The sequence below is a fragment of the Corvus hawaiiensis genome, chromosome 3 (assembly GCF_020740725.1).
Source record: "Corvus hawaiiensis isolate bCorHaw1 chromosome 3, bCorHaw1.pri.cur, whole genome shotgun sequence".
NCBI classification, from domain to species: domain Eukaryota; kingdom Metazoa; phylum Chordata; class Aves; order Passeriformes; family Corvidae; genus Corvus; species Corvus hawaiiensis.
In genome coordinates, this window is record NC_063215.1 from 117,848,504 (window position 1) to 117,874,738 (window position 26,235).

Below are 26,235 nucleotides of genomic sequence, written 5' to 3' on the forward strand. Positions count from 1 at the left end.
TTTTCCCACCAATCTTAAAAAACCCCGAAATAATTTCAGGAATCCATGCAAGGAAGCTCTGATGAGACAGCCAACAGTGGTGAGGATGGCAGCAGTGGGCCTGGGAGCAGCAGTGGCCACAGTGATGGATCCAGCAACGAGGCCAACTCTAGTCACGCCAGCCAGTCTGCCGGCAGCCCTGGCAGCGAGGTGCAGTCGGAAGACATCGCAGATATTGAGGCTCTCAAAGAGGAGGAGGATGAAGAGGAAGAAGACAGGAGTCACAACCCCCAGAAAAGCAGTAGGAGCACAGATCTACGAGGCAGAAAACTGGAATCACAAGCGGGCATTTGTCTGGGAGATGCCCAGGGGGCGCCGGAGAGGAGCGGCGCCAGTAACGGGGCGGGCAAGGACCATGTTTTTAACACGGACGCGGTGCCGCCGGTGGACAATCGCATCCGTATGCTCGATGCTTGTTCTCATGCTGAGGATGCAGAGCACGACATGACAGGGGAAATGAGCACTGCTCACATTTCACAAGGCTCTCAAGATTCTTGTATAACTCACACAGGGGACTTCCTCGGGGAAACTATTGGGAATGAATTATTTAACTGTCGACAGTTCATTGGGCCACAGCACCACCACCACCATCACCACCACCACCATCACCATGATGGGTAGGTAGCTTGGCATTTCTTCTGGCTCCTTCCATAACAGAAATAAAAGTGGTAGCAGAATCCTCCATTTGGGCAGAAATTGGTGTATGGACATTTTGCTGTAGCTCAGGATAATTCTTGTCTTGCAGAAATGACATCATTTATCACAGACATTTATCATGCTATCACAGACAGTTACACAGAAATCTGATTTGTTAACATCTGATTAAAGGTTTCATTTAAGTTTTGCTGTTGAATAAATAAGACAGCATTTAAGAAAATGTTAAGAATGTTTTGGAAAATGCTGCATTTAGTTAACATTAAGAAGCCAACTCAGTCATCATGCTAGTGAGGCCTTCAGTTTATTTATCTGTAACTGTTTTTCTAGTTCATACAAGGGCTGCTTTTCAAACAGATGATTCATCCTGACTTTAGCTTTAGGGAGATGTCTGCTCACTTGTAGTCTGCTTTAAACAAGTTCCTCTTTGATATTGTCCATTCTGATATACTTCTTTTACAGGCATATGGTCGATGATATGCTTAGTGCAGATGATGTCAGCTGCAGTAGTTCTCAAGTCAGTGCAAAATCAGAGAAAAATATGGCAGATTTTGATGGGGAAGAGTCTGGCTGCGAAGAAGAGCTTGTACAGATTAATTCCCATGCTGAGCTAACATCTCATCTTCAGCAGCACCTCCCTAACCTGGCCTCTATCTATCATGAACATCTGAGTCAAGGTAAGAGTGATAAAACAAAACCTGAAAAACTTAGTTTGTAATTCTGAATTAGTCTCCAGTAATTAAAATAAAATAATGAAATTATTTTAACCATTTTTTTGTATTTGTCCTAAGAAGCCATGATGACTGCTGAGAACTTAACATTTCTCCAAGAGATAGATTTTTGAATCTGTGTTCATTAGTGAACACAGAAACGTTCATTTGTGTTTAGTTGTGTTTATCTTTTTAAATCCCTCCCCCCTTCCCATTTCTTCTGGAGCTTTTAATGCAAATTAAAACAAATAAAGGCACAAAAGAACCTAGTACGTGTGTCTTCTAATAGCTTATTTAAGTGTAAAGAAAGGTGGTACTGAAAGCAAGATTTCTTTCTATTTTCCTCTCTGAAACCTTCTGCAGTTTTTGTTCTGGTGGGTGCATATTACTGTGAGTTTGTACATTTGACATCATAAATTAACCTATAAATGAATTAACCATAATGGGCTCTAGAGAAGAGAATTCTGGAAAAGTGACTTAAAATATGACTTGATGCTTTTGGGAGCTTGCTCTAAAGGGCATTTGATGCTATTTCATCTTACACTGCCAAATCTTCTAGTTTACTTCAGGGTGCAATTTAAGATGCTACTAAAACACTTCTCAAGAATTATATCATCTTTCCATATGCTATTTTGGCAGCTTTATTTTCTCTTTTACCCTCTTTTTAAACATAATGGAGAGCAGAGTTGATGAAGGGTTCATGGTTTTGTTCACTGGCCTGGAAGAGCCAAGTTTGCTCTTATCCAGCAGGCAGCAAACCCAGTGCTGTTTATGTATTTCCCTGAAATAATTGAGTAAGAAGTTTTTATAATAGTAATTTCAGCCTGAGATTGAACATTGGCATTTTTTTCTCCACTCTCCGCAGAGTTGAATAAACTATTAAAACTTCATAAATCTATAAATCAGCATATTTTTTTCAATGTTTTCCATAGATATTACTCATCTAACTGAAGATTCAAATTACTGGTTGAGCATGAGGCCTTCAGTGCAGATTATTTTTGACACCCCTAGTTTTGCATGTGCAAATAATTACAGTGTTCTGTGTGCAGTCTGAATTTTCTACTTGACTTTGCTGTTGCATGAAAATAGTATCAAATAGTAGATCAATGAATGGTGCCAGCTGTGGGCACAGAGAGGAAGGAAAATGTCTATCAGTGTTTATGAAAACATGATGAGTTTCTAAAATCCTGCACTTTGATGCTTTAGCACATGGAAAAATGGTGTTTGTTTTTCCTGGTTTTCAGTTGGATGGAGGGAATCTTGTAGCAGGAGGGGAATTTATTAAAATGTGCTCCTTTCCTGCATTCCAGCCAGGGTGGTTATGGAGATAACTCCCTTTGGACCACGGCACTACAGAAAGGCTTAAGAAACATTTTAATTACAGTATGAATTAAATTAAAAAGCAATTGCATCTGCAGTTCTTCAGTGCTGTTTTTAATTGCACTTTGCCATTAGCCAAAAGCAGTGTAAATATTGGCCCAACTGCCCTGTTGGCTTCTTGTATGGTCTTTTAAGAACCCATATGTGGAAAAAGGCTGCAATTACAGTGTTGTTGCACTTTGAAATAGCCAAGTTAACAAATAAAATGTGTTGTTGTTTGTGCACTTAGGGAGTAATGTTCAATTCAGATGGTTCCTTCTGTTTACTCACTAATGCTCTTTATATTTTGTCCAGGACCAGCAGTTCACAAACATCAATATAACAGCAATGCAGTGACGGACATTAATTTGGATAATGTTTGTAAGAAAGGAAATACCCTGCTGTGGGATCTGGTCCAGGATGAAGATGCAGTAAGTTGAATACCTGAAAACACTGGTTTTTAAAAGAAAATAAATACATAGTATTCATTGACTTTTCTTTCTACTTGCTGTAGATTCATCTTTCTGAAGGGTTAATAAATGAGGCAGAGAAGCTGCTCTGTTCTTTAGTGTGCTGGTTCACTGACAGACAGATTCGAATGAGATTTATCGAAGGCTGCTTAGAAAATTTAGCAAACAACAGGTAACTTTAATCATAAATTGTCTGTTTTATAAGTATTTTATTTCTGCAACATACCAGAAATCCAAGTTGGCTGTAATAGTTATTTCATTTTACAGGAAGACAACGTAAACTAGGCAAAAGCAAAAGAATAAAAATAGTTTCCAAAGTGTTGTGGATGTTTCTGATGCTCCATTTTTTTTGTGTCTTGGTTTCCTGAATTTCTCATTTTGTTGTATTTGTCTGTCCTCCCTTCTGCCAGAGGTTTTTGCCTTCCTGCCTTTGGTAAAATCAGGTCTGCACCTCAGTCAGTCGAGTGCAAGGTCAGGTGCCTTGGCCATAAGCATTTTGAACTCAATATTTAGATTTTACATACAAGTGGCTGAGGAACAGACAAGTTCTTTTCCACCAAGTCTTTTATGGGGTCTCATTTCTGTGGGGAAGGAACAGCTTGACCTCAGATGACTTGTTTTAATACCAGCTAAAGCTGTGAGATTGTACTGGGCAAAGTGGCATTTATTTTCACGATACAATTGAAAGCTGGACATCACCTGCTGTGTTGTGGTGTTACCTTTTTGCTGAGAACTGCATTTGTGAGATGAGCTTACAAGTATGCTGAGAGATTAATCTCATCTGTGTGTCCAGGGAGTTACATGTAAAGAATTTGAGGTATGTGTAGTTCGGGTTCAGAAAACTTCTTGGTTGACTTGATGGGAGATTGCACAAGCACGGGAAGGACATGGACCTGTTGGAGCACATCCAGAGAGGTTGATTAGAGGGATGGAGCCCCTCTGCTGTGAGGAAAGGGTGAGAGAATTGGGACTCTTCAGCCTGGAGAAAAGAAGACTTTGGGGTGACCTAATTGTGGCCTTCCTCTACCTGAAGGGAGCCTGCAAGAAGCATGGAGAGAGACTCTTTACAAGGGCCTGGAGTGACAGGACAAGGGGGAGTGGCTTCAAATGGAGAGTAGGTTTAGAGTAGATACAAGGAGAAAATTGTTTATTGTGAGGGCAGTGAGGCCCTGGCACAGACTGCCCAGAGAAGCTGTGGATGCCCCATCCCTGGAAGTGTTCAAGGCCAGGCTGGGTGGGGCTCTGAGCAGCCTGGGATAGTGGAGAGTGTCCCAGCCCATGACAGGGGCTGGAATGAGGAGACTTTTGAAGTCCCTTCCAGCCCAGATCACCCTATGATCTATGATTTACAGAGCTTTCCTTTAGTCAGTTTGCTCACAGAACCTGAGCTTCTCAAAGGAATTTTTAAATCAATTATTTCAGTTTTGTAGCAGTCACATGTTGTCATTGTTTCTCTCTTTCTCCCTTAGATCTGTAGTAGTTTCACTTCGTCTTCTTCCCAAGCTGTTTGGAACATTCCAACAATTTGGGAGCAGCTACGATACACATTGGATAACAATGTAAGTAGGCCCCTGTCCCAGCAGTGCTGGCATTTAGGGGGCTCTTTGGTGTATTAAAACCTTCGAAAGTTGAAGATAAAACGGAGTACAGCATTTCTTTGCAGAACAAACCATGCAACTGCCTGCTGTAACTGTAGAGAACAGACTGACGGAACTTCTGGGAAAGTGACAGTGATTATGAGGAACTTTTCTTGGCCTTTTTGACATGACAGTTGAACATATGCCCAGTCCTGAGTTAGACTTTTTCTGTATTAGGGCCGTGAGGAACAGTTTTCATGGGCTCAAAAGGGAGTGTTCTGTCAGTCCTATGCCTGAAAATCACATTAGGATACCTTAAGAATTGCAAGGAAGAAGAGGGTACAGTACTGGAAAATGCTCCTGAATTTGTGGTAGATGGAAAACTGAATGTGTACTTTGGGGTTATGTGTGTGCCATTTTCCTATAACAGCTGTCTGCTTTCTGTGGCTTTTCTGATCTTTTGAAGCAAACCATAATACTTTGTCCTTTAAATTGCCACAGGTGGGCAGAAAAGGAACTAAATATGATGAAACTTTTCTTCGATAATTTGGTACACTACATCCAGGCAGTCAGGGAGGGACGACACAAACACGCACTGTAAGTACACAGCTGACTTGGAGTGTTGGATATTTTATGGTTTGAAACATTTCTGCTCTCTTCTGTTACTTCTGATGTGTTCTTGTAAGTAAATACTTTCTATAGGGACATTTTCTGTTTAGGGAGACAAAGGTCTGTAAAAACATTTTAAATAGCTCCTTTTTCTTAAAAAAATCCCAACTCTTGTCATTTTTGTTAGACATCATGTTGAGTATTTGTGTGCAAATAAAAGATGAAGGTTTAGATATTCAAGTTAACTTAAAGTGATTTCATATCACTATTCAAATGGTTTAGTTTTAAAATTTGTCATTAGCCTTTGCGTAATTTTTTTGTTTAAACATCCAGCTGCACTTTCTAATCTGTGTGATTAAAATCAGGTATATATAAACAAGCAGTACAATTTCCAGCTCCCCAATCCCAAAGGAAGAGACTGTTCATGTTTTGACAGATGTCAAAGTCAATATGGGCACCCACATCTGAAAAACGTTGCTATTTATGGGTCCAATTTAGCTTCTTCAAATCTAACTTCACCCTTTATATTAGATGTTGCTTTAGTGAGGAATTACTTAGAAAGGTGAGATCCTTTAAATTCAGGTAAAATGATAAATTATTCTGCTCCTTTGACCATCAAGCTTTTACTGTATAAACAGAAATAAAGGTAATCTTTTTATATAAGTTATGAAAATATTTTTATGAAGAATATGTATCATCTGGAATCGGAAATTCAGAGTAGAAATACCAGCATTTTACAAGTTTGGGGGAAAAGAATTAAGTAGATCCTGCCAGGTGACAAAATAATGCACTTGAATTGGACTGTAAGCCAAAAAGCCCAATCCCATTCCCCTTCTCAAATCCCAACAAAAAAAGGATTTTATCTAGTGACAACTATTGTCATTCCGCTCCTTGGGCTGGTTTTGCAACATCTGCAGCTGGAGTCTGGGCCATGCACTGAACTAGAAATTCAGAAAGAAACTTGTAAGAAACAATTATTAATGCTTTTAAGAGGCATGTGTCTGAGTAGGATAGGAATTATGACAATAAACAATCAAATAAAATTCTGTTTTTATCCAAATTTACATTTAGATACAGCCACAGCGCGGAAGTTCAGGTTCGTCTTCAATTCTTGACGTGCGTGTTTTCAACTCTGGGATCTCCAGATCATTTCAGTGAGTATTTGAGGTTATTTTACCATAGAAGCACCTCAGAGTAAGCAAAAATACTTCCTAGTAATCCATGTCAGCTTAATACGGTATTTTAAACATGCAGTTTAAAATAATCTCTGAGACAGTTTCAAAAGAAGGAAGATTTTCTGGCAAAAGCACAGAACCAACACTGGAATTCAAATTCTGTTGCAGTTTTGTGAGAACAAATTTTCATGTTCTCTGTGCTTTGGTTTTTTTAAATAATAGAATAGTAATTACTAAAGGAAGATAATACATTATGTGCTTATGGGCTTTGGTTTGTGTCCATAATGTTCCCAGAGATCTTTTACTGAAGTACTGTATTTCAAAAAGGAATAATTCCTTAAATTTTAATCCTGTCAGTAATAAATTTTCTTTATGAAGAAAGAAATGACACTTTTTACAATTGGTATTTGAGTGGTCTCATTACAGATAGTCAAAGTTACCATACAATACATTTATGTGTTGTGATCTGACATAGATATTCTGATTTTTCTGTGTGTATCCTTGGGTTTTGTGGAATATTTGGTGTTATAAAGGAGTAGTTAAAAATACTTCCCTAATTGTAGGGTTGAGTTTAGAACAAGTGGACATCCTGTGGCACTGCTTAGTAGAAGATTCTGAATGTTATGATGATGCACTACACTGGTTCTTGAATCAAGTACGGAGTAAAGACCAGCATGCCATGGGTATGGAGACTTACAAACATCTTTTTTTGGAAAAGGTACGTAGAGAGTTAATTGCAACCCTGTAATTCCAATAGAGATGCTTCATTCCTATCAACACTATTTAATGGATTTAAAATTGTTTCTATGGAAATCATCTCTTCAGTAGCCCAGGAGGGCCCCACTTGTCATGCAGACGTTTTTCTCTGCTTGGAGAGAGGAGGGAAATGGATTAGTGGGAGTTCTTTTCACACTACTATTTACCCAAGTGTTTCTTTACAAATAGCCCCTGTGTTGTATCCACAGCTGTGTAGCACTTTTATTTCAATTAGAAAAAAAAAAAAAACCTGCACAAAACTATAGTTTGTTTTATGCTGTACAGCTTAACCTGACTGAAAAATGGACTTTTGTTTTTGGGAGAGGCCTATACATCTCAGCAATACAGACACCAAAAAGACAAATATGCAGAGCTTTTTCCGAGGGGTTCCATTCATCCATATTGACAGATGACATTACAAAATGGATAGATTGTGCAATAATTAATGTAGTCTAGTTCTTTCCCAAGGTTACACGGGTTTTTGTCTAGTTTTGTAATGTATAAGGTTTTTGAATGCTAACAAATTCTTTTGCTGTTGATAAGTTAAGCAGCTGATGTTGAAATAACTTTTTTTTCCCCTCTCCATTGTTCAAATCAGTGGTGAACTGTTTAAGACAATTATAGTTGATTTTTTGCATTGTGTCTAAAATTCAGGGTGTGATCTTTTGCAAGAACAAATTCTATTTGCTCTACTACATTTGAATATGGTGAATAATAACAGTGATTAGTAATAACAGTGCTAGTGAAATAAATACCCTGTAATTGCTCTCTATTCCATCACTGAAATTTTTTTGCATACTAAAGCACGTTGATTTTGTTTAGATGCCACAACTAAAACCTGAAACTATCAGTATGACTGGCCTAAACCTCTTCCAGCATTTGTGTAATTTGGCTCGGTTGGCTACGAGTGCTTATGATGGTGGCTCCAACTCCGAGGTGAGCCTGAGTTCTGTCTCTTGCTTTTCTTCTCTCTGGCATGTGTGGATTTTGTCTCTAAAGGCAGAGATAGAAAACCACGAAGTGATACCTGTTGCCTGCATCTCTTTGTGCAGTTTATCATATTGTTAACATAACTGACATGTATCTACTGTTGAGTTCAAGGAATGGATTTGTAACATTTACTTATCTAATGAAGAAGAGTGAGGTGACATTCTATTAGTCATACTTATTTCTGACTAGAAATCTGTTGTAAAATGTGCCTCAATTTATGTATTATGTGCTTTAGAAGTTTTTTATCCAGAGAAATTACCTCATAAATGAAATTATACTTAGAATATATTCTCTGAATTTGAGGCAATATTTTTTTCTTGCAATGAATACTGATTATAGTTGTGGTTTTACAGCTTCATTTGAAAGTATTTCTTTTTGTCAAAAATGAAAATGGGCTATTTTGAATTTCAGCCAGTTCTCCTCATGTTTCAGACTTTGAAAGTGTTTCTGAGAAACCTAGAGTTTTGTAGTAATTGGGTGTGTGCAGTGATGACAGTGCAAGCAGTGGAGAAAATGAGATATTGTTAGTGATTGAGTCAAGAGGCAAAAAGAATGTCTCAGATCAGAAAAAAGTAAAATAATGAGGCAGTGTTTTGTTGCTGTGTTTTTCCTTTTGTCAAACAGTTGTGTGGCATGGACCAGTTCTGGGGCATTGCTTTGAGGGCACAGTCTGGTGATGTCAGTAGAGCAGCCATCCAGTACATCAACTCTTACTACATCAACGGTATGAACTTTAATTTTTATCTTTTTTTTCTGTTTAAAGTGTTTTAAAGAATACCTAGCACTATTCTTTTTTTATTCTTAGTATTAAAATGTGTTGTTCCAAGGCTGTGCCTATATAATTGACTTGAACTGGTATTACAGGTAAAACTGGTCTGGAAAAAGAGCAGGAATTTATTAGCAAGTGTATGGAGAGTCTGATGATAGCTTCGAGTAACCTGGAGCAAGACTCTCATTCGAGTCTGACCATTATTGAAAGAGGGCTCTTAATGCTGAAAACACACCTGGAGGCTTTCAGGAGAAGGTAAAAAACTCTGTTGACATACTTGGATGCAGAATTTATTTCTACTCCTCTTACCATAATGATGAGTGTGTTAAGAGTTAATATTAATTTAAGGAATGGTTTCTTTGTGTAAAGGAAAGCCAGTAGGGAATAATTGTGAAAGGTAATAAATAAAGTTTAAACAGTTACCAGAGTGGGCCCTTGTTCTTGTATGAATGTGTGGATGTGGTTCATATTTCCCCATCCCTCACCAAAGAAACTTCTTTAAAGTTATTTTGTTAGAAAAAGAGTGAGGATGTCGTAACTTCCTCTTATTTTGAAAAAAAAAACCCACCCCAGAAATTATTTGCAGGTTTTGTCTTTCTCTCATTGTTTAGCAAACATTTGTGTTAAAGAGGCTTTGACAAAAACACTTTTTCCATGTTTTTCCTAAGGTTTGCGTATCACCTGAGACAGTGGCAGATTGAAGGCACTGGCATCAGCAGTCACTTGAAAGCCCTGAGTGACAAACAGTCGCTACCTCTAAGGATTGTCTGTCAGCCAGCTGGACTTCCTGACAAGGTGAGTGAAAATTCCTTTTCCTGGCAGACCCTACCCTGTGAAATGTTAGGAATTCCATAGTGCTCTTGGGAAAATAAAACACCTGTTTTCTTTCAGATGACCATAGAAATGTACCCTAGTGATCAGGTGGCTGATCTCCGAGCAGAAGTCACACATTGGTATGAAAATTTGCAGAAGGAGCAGATAAATCAGCAAGCACAGCTTCAGGAGTTTGGCCAAAGCAGCCGCAAAGGGGATTTCCCTGGTGAGCTGTTTCTACCTGGAAATTTTGCCTTTACAGCTTAAGTGATGGTGGGGTTTTTTCCCCCCCCAGATACCCCAGCTAAGCAAGCATTATGATTTATTTTCTTTAGCTCTGGTTCTAATTAGTACCACCCTCACTTCTAATTAATAGTGTTGTTTCTTAAGCACTACAATTTATTTGAAATTGCAAAGAAAATATGCATCTGTCAGAAGTCCTTGGATCTATCCAAGTTCCATGTTCCAGTAGATTTCTCCCCCAGTTTATTTTTCTTCTTGTTGTTTGAATTATGTTATTTTCTCTAAACTGGAGATACTGTTCCACACAACTTGATAAAGTTCTGTATTTCTGTATATCTTATTCTGTATTGCATCTGATTCATACACTTCTGGCTGTGCCATTGATTTAGAGTTTGAAGCCATAATTCAAATTCATAATTTATGCTCTAGATACATGTATTCCAGTCAGGTGGAAGATCTTCTTTACTCCTGCAATTGCTTTTTAATTTATGGTCATCCTGTAGCAAAAATTATTCTTCTGCCTGCTTTGAGGCTTCTCATTTGGAGTGTCACCTTGCTCCTGAGATGGCCATTGCTTGCTTAGTATAGTGAATATGCATCCTGTTGTTGTTCCCTCTTAATGTGTTTGTGAGTAAATGAGAATTCCTGCTCTATCCTTCAGGAGGATGTTTTCTAAATCCTCTTGATGTTATATATTACAGCATTCTAATCACTTACTGCTGTTCAAAATGTTTTCTCAATTATCTTTATGTTTTCTTGGTTTTTCTCTCATTGTAAGCATGAGATAGCATGTAATGAATAATTATCTGAACAAATTCTGTCCATGAACAGCTCCATCCAGCACCACTGTTAGTATATGTTTAAACATGATTCAGACTTGCTTTTCACAGTTTAACAACTTTTAAAAAACATGTTTTAGTGAGACACAATGTAAGTAAACCAGACTGAATTTTGGATGCATTAATTGCCTTCTTTGTAAAATCCTTTTCCAGCCACTCATCAGAAGCAGTTTTAGTAAAGAAATTGTCTTGTTTTCCACCATTAAGCAGAAAATATTTATTTTTGTTGTAACTGGGATTTTAGAAACATGTGGTCGTGTTGGGCAAAGTGTGCTGTAAGAAGAGAGGCTTGATTGTCTGCACCAAATGAAATTCTTATCTTTTAATTGGTCAGGTTTCTTGTTCGGTGATGAGTTCTTTGCAGGGTGTTCTCAGTTTTTCCTTTCTCAAGTGGGTGTGACTTCTTTGCTTCCAACTTACATTTAAGTGAGATTAATCATTGCTTCTTTGATTTGACTACAAGTGTGTGGTACAAGGGGATTTTGTTGATGATCACAATCATTTTCCATTGTCCTTCTGTGGCACAGTGTCATTTACTACAAAATATGGAAGGCATGTTTAAATTTCTAGTGTAAACACTTTTCACTACAAGGTTGGGTGACCTGTTATTGAAAAGGTTATTTCTTAATACATGCAAGTAAATTTAGATTAATGTAATCACCACTTTTCTTAAGGAAAGGACATTCAGTTTTTGCCTCTTTTTATTTGCTACTGAAGGGTGTACTATTCAAACTATGAAACTGAAGCTTATGATTCCAGAATTTTGCTGAAATAAGCTTTTGTCCTAGGTGGCCTCATGGGACCTGTGAGAATGATTTCATCTGGGCATGAACTGACAACTGACTATGATGAAAAAACGCTCCACGAGTTGGGGTTTAAGGATATGCAGGTACTGCCAGCATGGAGAGCAGTCACTGAAAACAGTGGCCAATACTTTGCTTTAGTGTTCTACAGCTGGTTCCTGTGTGTGGGGCTGGGTGTGATCAATGTGAGGCTGATACCAGCTCAGGACTGGAGTCTCCCCAGCCTCAGGGGCAGAATAAAGGAGTTCAGCTACACCATGAATGCCTTAAGTGAAGGCAAACCCGAACTTCATTTGTGGCAGTTGTTGAAAGTGCTGCAAAGTAAAGCTTTGATTACAAAATAAACATTTATCTTTAAGTTTTTAATTCTGATCCTTGTGAAAAAATTCCATGGCTTATCATAAAATTGTCTCTCTGCACCTTGTCTCTCTCTGTTCCAGATGGTGTTTGTGTCCCTGGGTGCCCCCAGGCGAGAACGGAAAGGTGAAGGTGTCCAGCTCCCAGCTTCCTGCCTACCTCCTCCTCAGAAGGACAACATTCCAATGCTTTTACTCCTGCAAGAACCTCATCTTACCACCCTTTTTGATTTGTTAGAGATGCTGGCCTCTTTTAAGCCTCCTTCTGGAGAAGTGGCTATGGAAGACAGTGAGGTAATTTAGAGTAATTTTATTAGAACAATTACATTTAAGTCTTACTTAATTGGATCTGGCTTTCCTGTGTAGCCTACTTCTTGTGTACTCTGGTCAGTTGCTGGAGATGTTTATTGCCTGCTTTTTCACTTATGGTAAAATCTTTATCATCATTTCTGTTATTTTCTTAGCAATATTGTTCTGATATGTTTTAATGTTCCAAATACTGTAGAAGCTGTACAAATAATTCTTAAGAAACAATATTGATTATTTAAGTAGGTGTGGTGACTCACAATGGGAAGTGGCTTGAAGAAAGGTTTGTAAAGTTGTATTGCAAAAACTCAAGCTTTGTCTTGTATGCTATCATTAGCTTGAGGAAAATTAAATGATATATAGTAGATTTGAACCTGTAGTTTACTTATAAGGTTAATATGCATTTAAATATTCCAAAATATGTGATATGATTTAAAGACCATGTAACTTATTTTCTTACAAGTTGAGACTTCAACTATCATGTCCTAATTATTTATTAGATAGGAAACAGCTGCTTAATTAAGGATAAGTACATTTTTGGGCTTTGAAATCTCATTTTCTCAAAGAAGTTCCCAATAAGAATGGCTGTGGTTTGGTTTTTCAGAGTGCAAGGTGTGAAGAGCTCCATCTCCATGCAGAAAACTTATCCAGACGTGTCTGGGAACTGTTAATGCTCTTACCAACGTGCCCTAATATGCTGCAGGCATTCCAGAATATTTCTGATGAGCAGGTGAACAACGTTTTACATATTTATCTCTATTATACATGAATGTTTTGGCATGCAGTGTTTTAGTTGAATTTTCCCCAAATAGGAATGTTAAATAGTAAATATGTTAAGTGTGCTGAGATACAAGTAAACCTAATAAATCTAAAACTAAACTGAGACGTCAGCTTAGCTCCCAAAGTTTTTTATCATTTTTTTTCAAAATTTATTTTATAAATGAAAAGAATAGTCAGCACTAATGATCACAATCTTTTGGCTTGAATTCAAAGAGCAGTTTCTTCAGCTGCAGCCTGGCTTTAACACTGTGACTGTTGTGATAGTGATACTTCTGTACTCTCTTCTCTAAGTTCACAGCATGGGTTGGTTGGAAGCATAGTTGATTTTGTGTCCTACAGATGAAAATATTATTCAACCTCTTTAAAAGTGGTTGAAAGTACATCCTAACAGATCTTAGATATAACAGCTTTTTATGCACATATGCATCAAAATTTTGGTGGAAGTTACAGTTCAGACTGTAACGTTTGCTTTCCTCTAGTTTAAAGTTGTGTGTATGTTAGCTTGCAGTAATGTTGCCTTTTCATTATTCAAATTGTTAATCATGTATAGAAATATGCTTGGAATTGTCTAATTTCAGATAACAGGTGAAATTAAACTCCAAATAATTTGTCCATGCCACTTGAAAAATCTTCTGCCTTAACTTTTAGGTAATCAGCATTAAATATAATTGTGTTAATTGTTTTCTATCTTTTTTTGCTCTTTTAAGGGTAATGATGGCTTTAGCTGGAAGGACCTTCTGCGAATAAAAAGTGCCCATAAACTTTTGTATGCCCTGGAAATTATTGAAGCTTTGGGAAAGCCCAACAGGAGAATAAGACGTGAATCCACGGTAATTTTCTTGCACAGAATATCTGTGTTCCTCTGAACCAACACAGATATAAATGATTTATTTTATACTATTATCATTCTTTAGCTGTTTTTACAATTAATCTTGTTTATCTTTAGGGAAGTTACAGTGATCTTTACCCAGACTCAGATGATTCAAGTGAAGATCAAATAGAAAACAGTAAAAACACGTGGAGCTGCAAGGTTTGTTTTTCCTACAGTATTCTATGATACTTAAGACAGTTTTTCATGGGAGATATAAAATAAAAACCCTTTTAAAACATCATCTATCTTAAAGTTTCTTACCTCAAATTTAGGGATAACATTTGCAAGTTTTTCTGTGTTATCAGGCCTGTAAATTTGTTGCAGCCAGGTACAATTATTTCGCTTGTTTTCATGAAATATCCAGCTGACTAGTTTATAATTTATTTATTCATTAATTTACAAAGCCTAGGTTGGTATCTAACTGATCTTAGTGACATTTCTGTGTCTGCTTCATCTCACATTGGTTCCATAATATACTTGCAGTTTGTTGCTGCTGGGGGGCTCCAACAGTTACTGGAAATTTTCAATTCTGGAATCCTAGAGCCTAAAGAACAGGAATCGTGGACTGTGGTAGGTCTTTATTCACCCTTTCTCTCCAGAAGAATATTCCTGTTATTTGTAAAGACTTTTAATACTTTGACCCTTTGTTACAGTAATTTTTTTGTTGTGAAAGGATTCATTCTCTGATTGAAGCCACCAGAGTCTATGCCAGTAGCATCTGTTTTTTGAGTATTTTATATTCCTGGAAGAGTTTATTTAAAAGAATAAAGTGTGTGTGTGTGTGTGTATATATATAGATATATATATATATACACACACTTCTGCTTTTTTATGTTTTAAAATCACCCTTCCTGTTTTTCTGTGTAGTTGGGGTAGATCATGGAACCTTAGAGGGACAAAAACCCAGGTTCCTTCCTCAGGAATGATTGCAGCTGCATTGCTATTACAATAACAGATCACACTTTTTTAAAGATTCAAAAGTAGCCAAACAAGAACGGAATACTTTATTTTTGCTCTTTTTTTTGCTTATTTTAGGGAAGGTTGTTATTTGGAAAATTATTTATTATAGTCTGTATTAAAAGCAGTGATCTGTTAATTATCTTTCCCTTGAAGAGGCCAAGAAATACCATTTTCCCTTGCTGTCAGTGAGACAATTAGCACAGTGGCTGTGGTGTTAAAAGACACTTCTCAATAATGAACGTGATTATTAGTCATTCTTACATAATGTCTTTTTCATTATTATTCTGTCATTAGTTTGAGCTAAATCCAACTTACTTCTGGTTTTTTATCCCTTATACCTTGCTGAAGCTTTCAGTTGCAAATTCCATAGTAGGCATTGAATTATGTGTAAAATAAATCCCTCAAAACTCAAGATTTCATTTCCTCCTTCTTCCCAGTGGCAGCTGGACTGTCTTGCTTGCTTGCTGAAGCTGATCTGCCAGTTTGCAGTGGATCCCTCAGATCTGGATTTGGCTTATCACGATGTCTTTGCCTGGTCTGGGGTAGCAGAGAGCCACAGGAAAAGGACGTGGCCGGGCAAATCCAGGAAGACAACGAGTGACCACGTGAAGGGCCTTCATATCCCTCGTCTGACAGAGGTAGGAGACAGACAGAGGTTCTGTGAGCTTTACAAAAGGACTCTTTTTCTGAGAGAGTAAATGTGAAGTCCTCATTTTAGTGTAAAATACTATAGTGGAAAAGGTAGTAGGACTAATTGATATCAGTAATGTTAATTGATACCCTACTTGTTCTCTAAAAAAGTATTTTAATAGCTTTAAACCTGGCAACCAAAAGGTGTTTTGGTGATTGGTGAACACATTAATTGGGAATTCAGAATTCCAGTGCTTTGTCCCTGTTTCTTAGATTTTGTTTCCTAAATTGGTCAGTCTTTTTTTACAGTAACATATTATTATTAACCTATGCTAGCATGGTTATAACACGAGCTGTCCTCATCCTCGCTAAATCCATTTTGGATTCCTTTAGTAAACACTAAAATAACTTCATTAGGGGTATCTGAGTGAGTGTATGGTGAACTTACCTGCAGCTGTAAACCTTCCTGCCAGTTTCCTGCATGCTGATTCCCTAAAGCAAGCCAAGCACATGGAATATTTTGGCATCAGGGAAACATTCACCGTAAATCGACTTTCTTGGGCCCAGGACCAGCTGTGACTGCCAGAAAGTGCAGGTCTGAACTCTGAGCTGGAGCCAAACTTCCCATTTGTTATACCTGGAAAGACCTTAACCATTCTATTAATGTCAGCCATTTCTGACAAAACAAATCCCTAAATCACCAGGGCTACTGTCATACAGGGAAGTTATCAAATGTATTAAATTTTTAACATGTAAATGCTGCTGTCGGTTTCTCTAACTGGTTTTAAATTTTTAATTGTCAGTTGATTAATATTTTTGATTGCAGTGGATTTGATATTTAAATATTTTAAGGTTTTCTTCAGACTTGAAGTTTAAAATTCTGTGTAGTCTGTCAGGTTCTCTAAAGATGAATTGTTTAAGTGAATGTGTAGTCAATAAAATGTGTTGATCACAGAGATAGGCAAAATGTATGTGTCCAACCTCATCCTCAACCCTGTCTCCTCAAGCCTAAGGTTTTTAAAAGGCAGTGAGTAGTTTATGCTTTAAAAAAAATACCGTGTTTTTACTGGAAGGATTGAATAAATGGTTGATTTTCCTATTCAGTTGCATTGTCTTTCTTAGAGAAACAGAAATATTAGCATCTAGACCTAGTCAGTGAAATGTGGGATTTTAGCTGTGCTTTAATAAAAACAGTAAATTGTTAACTGTGAAGATGCTGTGATTTGCCTTTGGCTCTTCCTCCTCTGCACAGGTGGGTTTATTTAGATTCACACAGTGTGTATAATTGAAAAACAGATCAAAAAGCTTGTTGTTATATTAACTTGTTTTTTTTTTTTTTTTTTTCTTTTGACTTCAATTTTTAAAGGTGTTTCTTGTACTTGTCCAGGGAACCAGTTTGATTCAGCGACTTATGTCAGTTGCTTATACATATGACAACTTGGCACCTAGGTACAATATTTTTTTATTTTTGTGATAAAGCTGATCGAGTGTGCACATTTTCATCGCTGCTTTAGTTCACAAGTCCAGGGCTCTTCCAGCTGTGGTCCCCATTGACAGCCATCAGAAATTGATTCCAGAGGCTGTAGACTTGCTTTTCTTAGTCACCTCCTGTGGTTATCCTGCCCTCAAAGCAGTGTGGCGCAGAGGAGAGGGGTGAGAACTCTGTGGTGAGGGTGTAAGGCATGGATATATCACCTATATATGACATGCTTCTGTAAATTCTCATGCCAAAATCCCTTCTTCATTTTCTCCGGAGCATTCTCAATTTCAAGGCAGCGTAAAGGAGAAATTAAAATAAAAATTCACTTTTATGTTGCTTAGTCGTCTGCCAGTTTTGACTTTATTTTTTTCATCCTGCTGAAATTACTGTTTTAGCCATTGTGCAGATACTGAAGGCAAAATTTTACCTATTGGAGATTTTGGTCCCGTTGCCTTTTTGTCCTGAGAAAAGCAATTCTGTGTAATTGACTGCATTGTGGCAGTCAGTCTGATGCTGGGAGGTCAGATTTTTGTTACGTTGGTGTTGTAGAATTGATTCCAAGTGATGGATAGTGTGCTTTACCATATTTTTAGAAGATTGTTAAGGACATTCAGAGCATTTCCAGTCAAGTCTGCAAGTGTGCTTAACTTCGACCAATAGTTGAGTTGCAGGAATAATTTTAAGTATATATGCAATGGTTTTGGTTTCATAACCTTTTATTGTAATTAATAAAAATGTAAGTAAATAAATATAAGCATTAAATGTTTATTCACAGTGTGGTTTCTTTAGAAGAAAACTAGATTTCTTCTGTGTGGGTCAGTTCTTAGCTCTGTTTGACATCTCTATTTTGGATAAAATAAAGGGACTGTGGGTACTTCTCCTTGACTTTTAATCTTGTAGTTAGTAAAGCTTTATGGGGGTGACTTGAAGGTTTTCATAGTTTTATTATTGTTGCTAAATTTGAATACTGCAAGAAATGAAACCTTTTAAGATGTGTAATTTTCCGAGTGGTTACTTAAGAGTAACTGTGTTGTGCCTTGTGTGTACTTGTATTTCTAAGTGATAATCTGTTACGTTCTGTGATAAAGTTCAAATGATTTTCCCTTCTTCCCATCAGGGTGTTGAAGGCTCAGTCTGATCACAGGTCAAGGCATGAAGGTCAGTGCTGCAAACCAGCTGTGTCAGGACCTAATAATAGGGACAGCAAATTGATGATGATAATAAGCTATGGGTTTGATTTATTCCACCATTAGAATGATGGAAAATTGTGTTACTCCAAGGAAATAGCCATGGTTTCTGAGTGAAATCCGGTCTGGGTTTTTCCCTGATTCACTTTCTGGCTTAAATCCAGTCCGAGTTTTCTCCCCAGTCTTGATTTAGGGTGAAGTCCAGTCGTGGTTATTCCCCGATCCACTTTCCAGGCGAAATCCAGTCTGGGTTTCCCCCCCGATCCTGACTTTGTGTGAAATCCGGTCCAGGTTTTTCCATGAGCCACTTCCCAGGGGAAATCTGGTCCGGGTTTTCCCCCAGCAAGTTTCCCAGAGAATTCCTGTCTGGGTTTTTCCCGATCCTGTTTCTGGCTGAAATCTCGACTAGGTTTTCCCGATCCACTTTCCAGGCTAAATCCTGTCTGGATTTTCCCCCACTCTTTCTCCCAGCCCTGATCCCCAAACTTTATATCGGACTTGGAAGGGAGGAAATTCAGTTTTATTTTAGAAGTGAAGCTGGGGCAGGGGTTGGAAGCATCTCACATCCAGTGAGTTTTTCCATGGGCAGCAGCCGCTTCCCTCTTGCCTAACCATTCGTGCTTGGGCTTGTGGCAGAAACTCCATGTGAGAATTTTCAGCCCAAGTGGCTTCAATGAGAACAGCAAATGCAGACAAATCCCATACAGCACTTCATCCTGCATTAGTAACCAGTGGCAGAGGTATCCAGGCAGGGTCCTATCAAAATGGAACAGTTTGCAAAGAAGAAAATACGAAATTCAGGTGGAAGTTAAGGAGAAGATGAGGGGGCTATCAAGAATAAACTTGCTGCACTGGAAAAGTTGAAATTAGACTTGATTCCAAGAGCAGCTTTCTTTAACCTGCCAAGAGAAGCAGCTTCCTTGGCAAGACAGGTGGGATCCTATCCCATAAAAAGTTGTCCTAGACACCCTTGGACACATCTGTAATTGAGTGTTCCTGCCTTGTTTACTTGAACAAACCCCAGCAGTTGCTGTCATTGGGTGCGTCTGTGCTTGGGCTCCTGCTGCTGGCAGTTTCTCTCCTCTAATTAAAGATGAAGAATGGTTTCTCCGTTGATAATTCCGTTAAAAAATGGGGTATTTAGAAGTGTAGTCCTTGAAAGCATTATTGAAACTTGAAAGTCCTTGAAAGCCTTATAACCAGAGGAGAGGTGACACTGGATGGAGTCTGAAGCACTCCAAAATACTCATTTCTTGCTCTAATTTCCTTACAAAGATGCTACCTCAGAATTTTCAAAGTTACTTGGGGGCTGCGAGATGATTGAAATGGAACTTCTGTGTGAGGCAACACAAATGTGGCCCCAGAAATTAGTACAGAACAGGAAATAAGTGTGAAGATGTGATGCAAAGCACCAGCTCACTGGTTAAGAAGTAGAGATGCAGGAAAGGGTTGTGCCCCTTACTGGTAATATTTAGTCTGATTAAATGGTCATCATTAATACAGAGTCAGTATTTAATAAGCATGTTGGTAAAACTCTTGAGTTTAGGTTGTATCCTGTGTGCCTGGGAAAGATTTGGTCTTGCCTGTTAATATGACTGAAATAAATGTCAAAGATTTGGTCTTGCCTGTTAATATGACTGAAATAAATGTCGTTTGGGCTGGAGTGTGCAACCCTTCCACCCAAAAAGCCTTTGCTGTTACTTACAGTGGCATTTCTCTCCTCCTCTTTCAGTCACTCACTATTCCATGTGGCTCTTGGTGAGCTGGGCTCACTGCTGCTCCTTGGTGAAATCCAGTCTGGCTGACAGTGACCATTTGCAAGACTGGCTCAAGAAACTCACCCTTCTTATTCCAGAGGTATGGGAGAGGGGAGGTTGTTGCATTCCTAATTAGTGCCATTAGCTTTGGTTTGCCATTAAATTCAAGACATGTATTTTCCTGCTGAAAGTGGCAGGATCTGCCTCAGGTACTTGCAGTGCTGTGTAAGAAGTGATCATTGTAAGGTGGCACATCTGTGGTCGATGGCAAACCATGTTATGAATTCTCACCTTTGTTCTTGGCTTGTGTTTGAAGGCCATTCTTTCGTTGTAATTTGTTAAAATTCCTGGGTAATTTGTTGAAATTTCTGGGTGATGCCACCTGACTTGAATTAGCTTAAATGTACTTCCCCCCCTTACATTTTCACGTTATTTTTTAAATTATTATTTATTTTGCTCTACTTAGAATCACAAAATGAGGTGAATGAGAATGGATACAAAAATCTTTGTCATGGCCAAACCTTTGTCTAGCTTTAAGTAATTCTTTCTCACATAATAAAGGCTTAAAAATTGCATCAATATATTCACAGTAGATAATTTTTGTATTTACAAGTGGTTGCTTAAAGGTGCAATGTGGGTATGAAGTGATAATTCTTATCTGTTGCTTTATTACTCAAGCACAGGAAAAGCTTACAGGCTGCCTCCATTTAAAATCCCTGGAGATGAGAGAGTGCAAACTTCCAAAGCTGGGTTAGAGATAGACTGTGGGTATTTTTCTTAACAAAAGAAAGAAGAAAACAATTCTTCTAGTGAAATTAAATTAATTAATTGTTAGGAATGGGTAAGGGTAAATTCAGGATTCACATAGATTTCCTTGATTTGCCAGATGGGATATTTTCTGTTCTAGTCACTGTAATCTTTCCTATAGAAAATACATAACTCAAGAGACACAGGGCATGGACAAATCATCGTTTTAGTTAGAACAATATATTTTACATTTTTCTGTAAGCAATTTAAATGCAATTTTAATTTATAATAGCTGTTTTTAGAAAGACATATTCCACTCTGATAACCTCATAGATGAGAGGAATTTATGTACCTATGAAAGGAAAACAGAAAAGAAAAAATCTTCCAAATAACGTGGGTAATCGTTTAATTTTATGATTTTTCCTAGACTGCTGTTCGCCATGAGTCTTGCAATGGTTTGTACAAATTATCTCTCTCTGGCCTGGATGGGGGAGACTCAATCAATCGCTCCTTTCTGCTCCTGGCTGCATCAACCTTGCTAAAATTTCTCCCTGACGCTCAAGCTCTGAAGCCAATTAGGGTAAGAGTTTAAGAACTGACAAAGCTTTATCAAAGATATAGTTAAATATATTTTTTAATATAAAAACTAAAACTGGTAGCACATTATCATTATGTCTGACATGCTGTTTCAGATACACAGAGATAATAAGGCTTCTGGTTTGGATGTTTCCAGAACCTTTCCAAAAGTGGATAAACTGTGACACTGCAGTAATTTACAGCTTAGCTGTGCCTGGAGAAATGCAGAGCAGCTTTTAGAAAGTGCTCTTGTTCTTGAATTTCAATGTCCACATAACAGATATTTTTAAAAGAGTTAAATTAAAACACTCTACGGAAGATTTTGCAATATTTGTCTCATTTTCAGAAGAGTTTAAAATTAGATCTGTATTAACTAATATTGAAATCAGCCCAAGTTCTTCATGTTTTGTCCAGTTGAATCCTGAATTTTTGTGATCTGCAGTGGGTGGGATGAACTCCACACTATTCTATAACTTTTTTACAGGTCTGGCAGATCATCCTGACAATTTTTCAAGAAAATTAATAACTATTGCAGAAGAAAAATAGAGCACACACAGTTACCATTGTAAAATACTTTGTTCTTATACCTTAGAGACTTGAAGAAAGTAATATTCTTCTAACACAGTTACTGGCTTCGATGTGTTTTTTTAATACAGTTATTTTGTCTTGTACTTCAGAACAAAAGCAATTTCTTTCTACAGATAGAGGATTATGAAGAGGAAACTGTGCTGCGCCCTGGTTGTAAGGAATATTTTTGGCTGCTGTGCAAACTGATTGATAACATCCATGTCAAAGATGCAAGTCAGGTAGGTTTGCTTTGCATTCGTACCAATGTTTATTTCTTTTTAATTTGTGTCTTCAGACATTTTTTCTTAAGATACGGTGAACTGCTGTGATCTTTCCCATCTCCCAGCTTTCCCTACTCTGATGTGCATTTAGTAGCTCTTGGAAGCTTCAGGTAGTGACTCTGTGGAGTCGAGAAAGGGGGGTTGTTTAACACATAGAGAAGGTGAACTTAGTTGAAGGTCACAGACATGGGAATACTTTAATTATCTGTGAGATTCACTGCTGATAATTTGAGTGTGTTCCTAGGAGGAGCTAATCAAGTATTTGATTAAAGCTGAAAGAGTTAAATTCAGTTAACAGCCACTTAGCAGAAGTTAGGAAACTTATGTTTGACAATGAGTTTTAATTATCTCTGGTTTTCTGTGTGCAATAATAAAATTTCCTCCAAAAGAAGTCCATAATTATTTCCCTTTTGTATTCCATTTTCTTTATTTTGAATCAGACAACCCTGCTTGATTTAGATGCACTGGCGAGACACCTTGCTGACTGCATTCGGAGGTGAGCTTTGCCCACAGCAATTCCACGTGTAATTTGCGTTGTATTTATTGTTAGTGGGGCAGAGTTGTGACATTGCTTCTCTCTCTCTATGTGCACATATAGCAGAGAAATCCTTGACCATCAGGATGGTAACATAGAAGATGATGGGCTCACAGGACTGCTTCGCCTCGCAACCAGTGTTATTAAGCACAAACCACCCTTCAAATTTTCTCGGGAAGGCCAGGTGAGAAGGACACTAAGAGATCAAAAGAGTGCCTTTTTTTACCACATTTTCATTGCAGGGCTCAATATGTGAAAGTACATCATATTTCCAGCCTTAGGATGATGGACAAACCTATACATATTCCTGTATTAACAAGTAGCCTGTACAGTGCCTTCTCTTTCTAACTATATTTAATTCCAGAATAGAGTTCTTATATCCCTGAAGTTTTATTTATTTTCATTTATTATCTTTAGGTGTCTTTACTATTGATCAGCATTAACTGGTTTAAGTCCTTAAGCACAGCTGGTTTTGACTGAATCCTGGGACAGTTTGATCTAAAAGTAACATTTAAGCACCACATCTGTGCAGTGGCAGAGATCTGTTACAAGGATATTACATTCCACTTGTGCTTGTAAGGTGGGAGAGTGGTGAGGCAGGGGAGGTTGCTAAAAAACTTTTCATTTTGTTTTTGAGAACTACATTGTCTTTAAAAAAGCAAATTGTGTGTAAAAACTGATTCAGACGGATGGTTTTTTCTGTAGACTGTACAGAACTTATTGGGCCTTCAGTGAGGTTTGAACTGAAAAGTAGGCCCTGGTGTCTAATGATGTTGTTTATATCTTGTCTGTTTATTCTGTTACCGTAAAATGGTCCTGAAGGTCATTTGATTGTCCAAATGTGACATTGCTGACAGCATTTTAAAAGGCTGCTCCTGTAGTTCTACTGGATATTTTACTTCTGGAGAGTTTGCAGATTAAACTAGAGTAAGAATTCAGTTCACAGAGGGCAGCGTCGGGGAGGATGTGCAAATTGAAAGAGGTGTTTGTAAAGGTCAGATTTATGTAGCTTGGATGTATGGAAAGCTTAAGAAGAAAGGAGAGGGGAAAGCTAAGTAGAAAGGAGTGATGCTATCCAGAATCCTAAAGCACATGGTGAGCATGGAGTGTATCACAGGGAGGCCAGCAATGTGCAGTGATGAATGTGAGCAGAGCAGTGTCCACAGCAAACTCCTCAAAAAGAGTTTGGCTTTACTGAGGGAAAGGGACTTACTACCTTTTCTAAAACTAAGTCTTCATCTAGTATTAATTTTTTAAATTGTGTACAATTAAGAGCACTTGTTAACTGCGAAGTACATTAGTGAAGAGGTTTGTGTCCTGGTCAGTGCAATAGAACAGGACTGTGAAATCACCTTGCTTCCCTCTGGGCAATTTCAGTGCAAAAATTTACAGTGAAGTGTAACAGCTGGATTGGCAGCTTGTGTTCTACAAATGGGGGAAGAATTCTGTCCCTTCTTTTTTTTTTTTCTGTGTAGAAAAGAGGTACCCAAGTTCAGACAGCTGCATGTGTTTTTTAGTGTATTATCTGGCATGGTGAAGATAAATAACAGTGTGAAATACGTGTTCATTATCCAATGGCAGCCTGACTTGGTGCAGCAGGGCTTTGTGCATGAGACAGGTCTGGAAAGTTCTGCATGGTAGAGGTCTGGAAAGTCTGCAGAAGTTCCTAGAAAATTGTTAATACATGATTTATCTTTGAAGAATACATTCAAGATGCTAAATGTGCCAATTTAACTGTTTTCCAGGAGTTTCTGAGGGACATCTTCAATCTCCTGTTCTTGCTGCCCAGTCTGAAGGACAGACAACAGCCAAAGTGCAAGTCCCACTCCTCCAGGGCTGCCGCTTACGATTTGCTGGTGGAAATGGTGAAAGGCTCTGTGGAAAACTACAGGCTGCTCCACAACTGGGTCATGGCACAGCACATGCAGTGTAAGAACCTTAGTTACACACAGCTTTGGAGTGTTTTGTGGCCACTAACACTGCTCTGGGAATTCCACTTTATAGCTCTGCTATTTATCCCCCATTACCTGGGGTAGTGTCACACAAGTGTTGGCATCTTCTGCTCCCCTACCAAATCAAATCCCGTAATAATTTCCATGTCACCTGTTCTTAAATGTGGGTTATTTAGAGTGTGTGGGCCTGTTAAATGACACGTACACACAGTTGACATTGGATTTTACATGTATCATCCTCTTGTGCTGGATTTAATTTCTCTTTCTCCTTTCTAATGTGAAGAAACATGGAATATCTCTGCACAAACCCAGAGTGTATAAACCACACTGAGGTACTGGGATTGTGCTGGCTGTGAACAGCACTGTGATGTTTTCAGAGTGTGATAGCATTGTAGTTGACTTCAGTCTGTACCCAGATATCTGCATAAAGCAGTTTAGCTGTGCCTCTTGGCTTCCATGCTTCCTGCCTTTTGGAACCACAATTGCTATATATAATATGGAAATCACCAAAATTTGGAGTTAGTTAATATTTTATCTTTGATTTGCAAATCCTCAGTATGCATTTTTAGCTTGCTAGATTTCCTTTCACATGCCTGGTTTAAATTCCTGTAACCTGAGGTTCTGTAATTTATTATAATCTATGGAATTGATTTTAGTGCCTTACAATTCAGGAAGCAAAAGAGAAATCTGATCATAATAATGCTTTGTGTTCTATTCTCATATGCCTGGGGCCTTCCAAGGGCTCCTGTGCTCAGAAGAAATATTATGAAGAATATATTTTATGAAAATATTGGATATTTATGTTTGCTCTGAGCACATTATCTGCTGCTGAGGTTGTCTGTATCTCTCCAGGTGCAATCATTCATTTTTTACAATCAGTGTTTTCCTCACTCCAAATCTCAGTAATTCCTTGGTATGGAAGTTTTCTGTACCATTTACCACAGTTGTTACTTTCTTCCAAACACTCTTCTGTAGGTTGTTTGTTGCATCCCAAGTTCTCCAGAGCCGTCTGCTCTGTGCCCCTGCTCCATATCCAGTGTTTCTCACTTGCATGGATGTTAATTTTGTTACAGCTGACAGAGTGCTGTTGTCTCTGTGATGTGCACCCAACACAGGACTTGTGATACCTCATTTGTTTAAGGACTTGTTATTCCATTGATGAGATCCAAAGATTGTTGAAACTGGGGTTTTCCACTTCGTTATCCCTGTAATCTTTCTAGGTTCCAAAAATCTTAGTCTTAGACCTATCTCTCCATTCTTCTTAGGAGAAGCATTAAGGAAGGCATTAGGAATTTCCATCCTGTCTTTGGTTTTAATGTGTTTTCTTAACAGAGAGAGCTCACAATTCATTCAGGTTGTTCTTACTGAAGAGTAGATATAGATACCTTCAGTTGTTCATAAAATTTCATGCAGTGTTTTGGATTTTGGCTTCTTTAAAGACTGA

The 26,235-nt window shown here is 38.0% G+C and overlaps 1 protein-coding gene across 12 annotated transcripts in view; it reads left to right on the forward strand.

The window, feature by feature from the left end:
• The window catches only part of USP34 (ubiquitin specific peptidase 34), a 112,737-nt gene that overhangs the window by 52,327 nt on the left and 34,175 nt on the right, over nt 1-26,235 (forward strand). For 6 of the 12 annotated variants that reach the window (XM_048297363.1, XM_048297370.1, XM_048297368.1 and 3 more), the window contains exons 15-42: nt 40-656; nt 1,156-1,370; nt 3,078-3,193; nt 3,277-3,404; nt 4,702-4,791; nt 5,311-5,406; nt 6,490-6,572; nt 7,157-7,311; nt 8,172-8,285; nt 8,964-9,063; nt 9,204-9,363; nt 9,777-9,903; nt 10,000-10,147; nt 11,792-11,892; nt 12,247-12,456; nt 13,073-13,198; nt 13,956-14,078; nt 14,195-14,278; nt 14,603-14,689; nt 15,517-15,717; nt 17,076-17,158; nt 18,307-18,347; nt 20,109-20,233; nt 21,308-21,460; nt 22,134-22,262; nt 22,745-22,800; nt 22,903-23,023; nt 24,585-24,768. In XM_048297363.1, coding sequence (XP_048153320.1) covers nt 40-656; nt 1,156-1,370; nt 3,078-3,193; nt 3,277-3,404; nt 4,702-4,791; nt 5,311-5,406; nt 6,490-6,572; nt 7,157-7,311; nt 8,172-8,285; nt 8,964-9,063; nt 9,204-9,363; nt 9,777-9,903; nt 10,000-10,147; nt 11,792-11,892; nt 12,247-12,456; nt 13,073-13,198; nt 13,956-14,078; nt 14,195-14,278; nt 14,603-14,689; nt 15,517-15,717; nt 17,076-17,158; nt 18,307-18,347; nt 20,109-20,233; nt 21,308-21,460; nt 22,134-22,262; nt 22,745-22,800; nt 22,903-23,023; nt 24,585-24,768 — 3,973 coding nt within the window. The remainder of the gene's footprint in view (nt 1-39; nt 657-1,155; nt 1,371-3,077; nt 3,194-3,276; nt 3,405-4,701; nt 4,792-5,310; nt 5,407-6,489; nt 6,573-7,156; nt 7,312-8,171; nt 8,286-8,963; nt 9,064-9,203; nt 9,364-9,776; nt 9,904-9,999; nt 10,148-11,791; nt 11,893-12,246; nt 12,457-13,072; nt 13,199-13,955; nt 14,079-14,194; nt 14,279-14,602; nt 14,690-15,516; nt 15,718-17,075; nt 17,159-18,306; nt 18,348-20,108; nt 20,234-21,307; nt 21,461-22,133; nt 22,263-22,744; nt 22,801-22,902; nt 23,024-24,584; nt 24,769-26,235) is intronic. The other 6 variants (XM_048297366.1, XM_048297373.1, XM_048297367.1 and 3 more) reach the window with 2 other exon arrangements.